Genomic DNA, 6000 nt, shown 5'->3' with positions numbered 1-6000 from the left:
CAAAATTCTACTGCATATTAGAAATTATTTAATTTATTTATTACTATTGTATTTCTAAAAAATATTATTATTCTTGAATACTTAAGGAAAAATATAATTATAGTATATATATTTTATATATGTAAATACAATAATTCAGACAGCAATTGAAATTGTGGTGTTATATAATGTAAACATATAGAATTTAACTTAATTAGTATAACAACGATTTTATAATGAATACGTCCATAAGAAATATGTTTTTAGTACTACGATGAATAAAAGTAGAGATATAAAAAATACATAAATATATAATCACATTGGAAAGTAGAAAATTACTGAAATTAGTAAATTTTTACTCCATAATTAATACAGATATTTAATAAAAAACATATATAATATATAATATAAAAAATAATAAAAAATGTAGCACTGCGATGAATAAAAATAGATAGTAGTATTAATTATAGATTAGAAAGTTATTCCCTAATTTTAGTAATTTTCAACCCTATTGGTTTTTAGTATAAAATATATATAAATACAAATTTGTATATCTAGTCTAATTCATCGTAGTGTTAAAAATATATTTATACAGACAGATTTCACAAAATTGCAGCCTTCGAATCCGCTAACTTATTAACTAAAGATTATTTCTACATAAAAGCCAGAAATTCTAAAGAATAACTTAATATAGTGCCTAAATATTTTATGTATAAATTAAAGAATGACTTGATATAGTAATTATATATAGTAAATTAGCTTAATAGCTTTTATTCTTTATTTAAGCATTTACAACAAAAGTGTACTACTCAGTTATAGGATATCTATCGGAATAATAAATTAACTTCATAACTTTTATTCATATTCTTTATTTTATTCTTTTAAGTATTTCCAACAAAATATCTATCGGAATTCTTATTTTTAATGCACAGAGCATGTCTATAAAAAAAAAATAACGTTAATGCACTTGATAAAATTCGCTTTCTTGTTTGTTTTTGTCTGTTTATGAATCTCATAATTTACAGGGTGTTTAATAAACTTGCAACTTTTTGTTTTAGGTAAAAATTTTATTATGGGTACGTGTCTGAATGGCAATAAGTGTGTGAGGGATGTTTTAGGGTTAAAGACGGACTTGACAGGGTTCGCCCGACAAAACGACGACGAATGTGTGTGAGTGTGAGTGTGTTTCGAGTGTGAATGTGAATTTGAGTGCATGAGTATGAGTGACTGGCGAATGAACTGAAACTGTCAAAAGTGCACATTCCGCACTTGACATTTTTCCAAAGCGCATTTTGAACTCTGGCCTGACAAACGAGCAGACGCCCAAGAGGGGTTTGTTTCCCTGCCAGCTACGCAAAGGGAAGGCGTGAGGGAAGAGGAGAGTGAAGAGAGGGGTAAGCGGTGAGGGGTGCTTGCCAATTGGCATTGAAAGCGCAAATGAAAGGGAAGCGTTTGCATGTGACTCTAGCACAAATGGCACAGCAGCGGAATGCCAGTCAAACATGGGGCATGCCCCAGACAGGAGGAGGAGGAGGAGGTTGCAGGGTGGCACGCGTCGCCGCCCTCTTGTCAAATTGTTGTAAAATGAAGAAGCAGAAACACACAAAAAAAAAAGAAAGCAGCATAAAGCCAGAAATTTGCTCGTACGTTTATTGCTTTTAAATTTGGCAATTGTCGAGACTCGTTTAACACACAACTGAGTGTTGGGGGGAGGCCAAAGTGTGTGTGTGCGTGGGTGTGTGTAGACATATATTTGTGTGTGTGTCGCAATGAGGGTACTTTTCAGCTGCAAATTGCTTATCAGGCAGCAGTCAAAGCCCAGCACTAGCCGCCCTTAATTTGCCCAATTTAAAAATGGAAATCGATTCCCTCGAGTGACGTGCCGCATGTTCCCCCTGACACATGCCTCATGCCACATGCCACCCCTCCTCCCCTTCGCATGTGTCAATAAAATGTGATTAACAAGTTTTGCATAAAAATGCCGATAGTCGAGACGCTGAAGCGAAACAATGCAGTTGCCTTTTCCATGACTCGCCATGACATCAAGTTTTCCTGCTAGCCGCAGGCATTTTTCCTTTTGTGCAAATCCCAAAGCAACTCGACTCCCTTCTCTTCCCTTCCCCCATCTCTCTTTGTTGTTGTTGCTGCTGGCAAGCGTGGCAAATTATCCTTTTCATAAGTGACAAATATGTCTGCTGGATTGCAATTGGAAGCAGCACAAACAGCACGCCCTTTACCCTCCACTATCTTACACTCCTCCCGTGCCCTTGGTCACCCTTATCAGGAGCGTGTTGCTGCTGCAAGTAATGAGATTTTATTTCAAGCCCAGCAACTTGGGTTTTGTAATTTGCAATAAATATGCAGTCAAGCAACGAGGCAGCAACGAACTCTGTCTGAGAGTCACTTCATCGTCAACAGCAGCAGCTCAAGATAAGAGCAAAGAAAAAGCTGCCTGAGAAGGGGATGGAGGAGGGGGAAGGAAAGTCAGGTCGTGTGGCAACAGAGCACGATAAATGCAGCTGCCACATCGGAGATATCTATATCCGCACACATACATTATAAATGCCCAGTTGCTGCTGCTGCTTATGTATTAGTCATCAGCATTTTAATGAACCCACAAAATGCACACTTAAGCAAATCCCTGAGATACCAAACAACATTCCCCAGCATGACCTCAGGACATCATTAGTTGCGTGTTAGTTGTTGTTTAGTTATTGTGGCTAACATGGCTTAAAGCCATTTGCAGTCTGGCAATCGATATGTTATTTGCCTCTTGTTGCAATGTGTTGCAACTGCAAGTCAAAAGCTTCTAGCTACAATTTTCACTTTAAGACATTGTTCCTTCGGGTGTCTCTAAGGATTTATTCTTCAGTTATTCTTAAGTTACTTTCAAATAAAGTTTACTGCTGAAAGTCATCAATAAATTTTAATAAAATAGTAAAATTAAAAACACAAATTTATGATTTTCTATGTTGTAAATCAAATACGTGTCACAAGCATTCAACTAAAGTTAGAACTTCAATATGCTTCCAAATGTCTCTAAGATATACATACGAGCAGAAATAGAAAAGTTTATTCTTAAATTACTTTGAAATAAAGTTTATTTTTGGTACACACAATAATAACTATAACAATTCTTTATGATTTCTAAGAATTTGATTGCGATTGGATACAAATTGTATAAGTTATTTAAGAAATACTTCTGTATGACAAATTACGTCTACTCCAATCGGGTTTTAACTGCTTTGGCTGACAATTTAGTATATGTATTTTGAACTCAAAGGCGACATACCAAATATAACCTTTGATATTCTTTAGTATTTTAGCGGAATAATATTTGGTATATTTAAAAACGAATACCGCATTGTTTTGCTTTTATTAAGAATTTTTAAAGTATATCTTACAGTCGATCACACTCAACTGTAGCCCTCTTAATTGTCTAATAATTGAATTTTTTCCTTAAACTGCGAATGTCCATTATTTAATTGTTATTTAAAATTTAAATACTAAAACAATTTTTAAATGTTTTTATGTTTTCCATCAATTTTCATAAATTAATGTTACCTAAAATAACAAAATTTATATATAGAAATCAGTAATCCAGCAAACGAATTGTCATCTATTTATTCATAAAATATAATTGTATTTTCGTTTCTCTAATTAAATCACATTTTTGCATATCAATGAATAAGCATAATTTCCAAGCAATATCTATTTTTACTTCTACTTGTTTGAATGAAGTCCTAATAAGCTTACGCACATTTATCAACAGATATTTCTTAGAATTGACTGATTGTATATTAATCATTTTTATCAATTATGGATAAATTTCTGTTTAAATTAATAATAATAACATTTTTTGAAGTTCTTTGGTCTCATTTAGATGTGCAATAATCTTTTAAAGTTATACCTATGGAAAATTCAGCCCATTTTGGTAATCATGAAAAAACTTTAAAATTTTCAAAAACACATTTCAACATGCTCAGCGACAAAAAATCTAGATTAAATGGAATATTTCAAAAGATTTAAAAACTTTTCGAATTTAAAAGAATTTTTTTCATTCTTGTTGTTTCTTTATAATGATAACCTAATTTTTGATATTGCTGATATTAACTATGTAGAAATCCTCGTGTTAAGCGACACATGGATTCAGATAAAAAAAATTACATTACATCTGTTGAAAATTATCCAAAAGTTATTATGTACATCCATATACTCCTTTAATAAGTGCATAAAATTCATATTTTCAAAATTAAAAGTTGGTATTGAATTCAAAAAGTTGCTTCATATAATTAATTAACAGATTAAACTTTATAGAAACTTGAAAATGTTAAAATGTTAGGAGATCATATGTTTCTATTCATATCAAATTTAAAATGCATTTGGTGGCATTTATAGTTTAAGCCAGTTTGCTTCAATGTGTTTTCTCTATTGCTAAAGAATCTGTGTAAGTGAGGGCCAAGTGTATTTGATAATTGTTATTGTATATGCATATGTAAAAAGATAATTCTCTAGCGAAAATGTCTCTCCATATACCAACATATTTTTTTATTTTGAATAAAGATGAATCTTATAAGCATTTGATTTTGGAACACCGGTTTATTGATACGAAAAAAAACGTTGTCTGATCGTTGAACGTTGTTTAATGATTTTATGATGATTTCCCTTATGTAATCGGCATCTACATATAGATTTTATTAATGAATATGCACGACTTGAAAATGAATATGCAGGACTCTGACTTACCCAACGCAACCCTTTAACGTAGTAAGGTTTCTCTTTTAGCGATTCAAGTGTTTTAACATGCTCGACGTGATTTCCATATTCGAGGGAATGGCCATATAGAGATCACCAAGTTGTCTTATAGTTTTGCAAGCCAAGCCTTTATCTAAGGCTTTTCTGATTACTTGATAGCATACGCTACCTGGAAAGTCTGTTTTAACAGTAACATAATTTACCAATTCATGAATAGATGTAGCTCTTGATGACTCTTTTAAGCCATTTAATATAAGTTCATAAGAAGTTCGAATAGTTTTGTCGTAATATATTAAAGCCATATTATTGTAATAATAAACAATTTGACGTTCTAAGCTAAGTATGCTGATATTAAGTCAACGAATTTTTATATTTAAAAAAAAAAAATTTTTTTGAATAAATAATAATAATGATGTCAACGAATTTTAATATTTAATATGATATTAATAAGCAGAAACTGTTTAAAAAAAATTTTATTTATTTAATTATGTATGAATAGCACAGGGCTTAACTTTATCTTTAAATCTTTGGCATCAAATTACAACCAAATATACACACAGAAGCTGCATAGCAATTAAGTTTGTATACAATTCATATATAGATAAAGAGAGTGGAACATTTTTGGAAATATCATAACATACCTAAAAAGAAAAACCCTAACACACATCTGAGCAAATTCGAAAAATTCCCGCCGTTTTATGTTTTTAAAGCTACTTTTAAAAACAATCAGTTGCGCAACAATGTGAAAATTGTTGTGCAGTCATCGTTCAATGTTCTAAATTTAAATCATGACACCTGTTGTTAAGACTCCACTTAATCATAGACATAGTTAGGAGTAATCAATTAATACATATTTGAAAGAAAAGTACCAAAGTGATAAGCAAATTGGGCGGGTTTTCAAACACTTTAAAGTGGCCAAACACCTTCTAGGAACTAGATAAGATGCGATTTTCTATATAATTTTGATACTGACACTGAGATTGTTTTGTCCGATATTTCGTGAACCTGAAGTGGACGCAACGCGAGAGGTTTTCATAATAGACACATGTTTGTGGGAGAGTGCAGTCGAGTGGCCTGAGAATGAGTCAACGGAATGGCAATAATAGAGCACGAATTCAAAGTGCTTATCAAGTGTGATAACTGGCGGAACTGTGCAGATATAGACTGGAGGTTGACTGAGAAAGAGGGAGGTGTGAGAAGGGAAAGGGAAAGGGCAAACACCTACATACACCTACTGATGAACAGGCAGTTTCGCAGCCCAAGCGA

At 32.4% G+C, this 6000-nt stretch overlaps 1 protein-coding gene across 1 annotated transcript; it reads right to left on the bottom strand.

Moving 5' to 3' along the window:
* Positions 1-4751: 4751 nt before the first annotated feature.
* Positions 4752-5095, bottom strand: LOC133843988 (uncharacterized). The gene has a single exon (XM_062277767.1). It carries the CDS (start codon positions 5034-5036, stop codon positions 4761-4763), a length of 276 nt encoding a protein of 91 aa, XP_062133751.1. The 5' UTR covers positions 5037-5095; the 3' UTR covers positions 4752-4760.
* Between the last annotated feature and the right edge of the window lie 905 nt (positions 5096-6000).

This window comes from Drosophila sulfurigaster, chromosome 3, assembly GCF_023558435.1.
Source record: "Drosophila sulfurigaster albostrigata strain 15112-1811.04 chromosome 3, ASM2355843v2, whole genome shotgun sequence".
Taxonomy (NCBI): domain Eukaryota; kingdom Metazoa; phylum Arthropoda; class Insecta; order Diptera; family Drosophilidae; genus Drosophila; species Drosophila sulfurigaster.
Note: the sequence above shows the minus strand (reverse complement) of the source record. Positions and strands in the feature narration are given on the sequence as shown.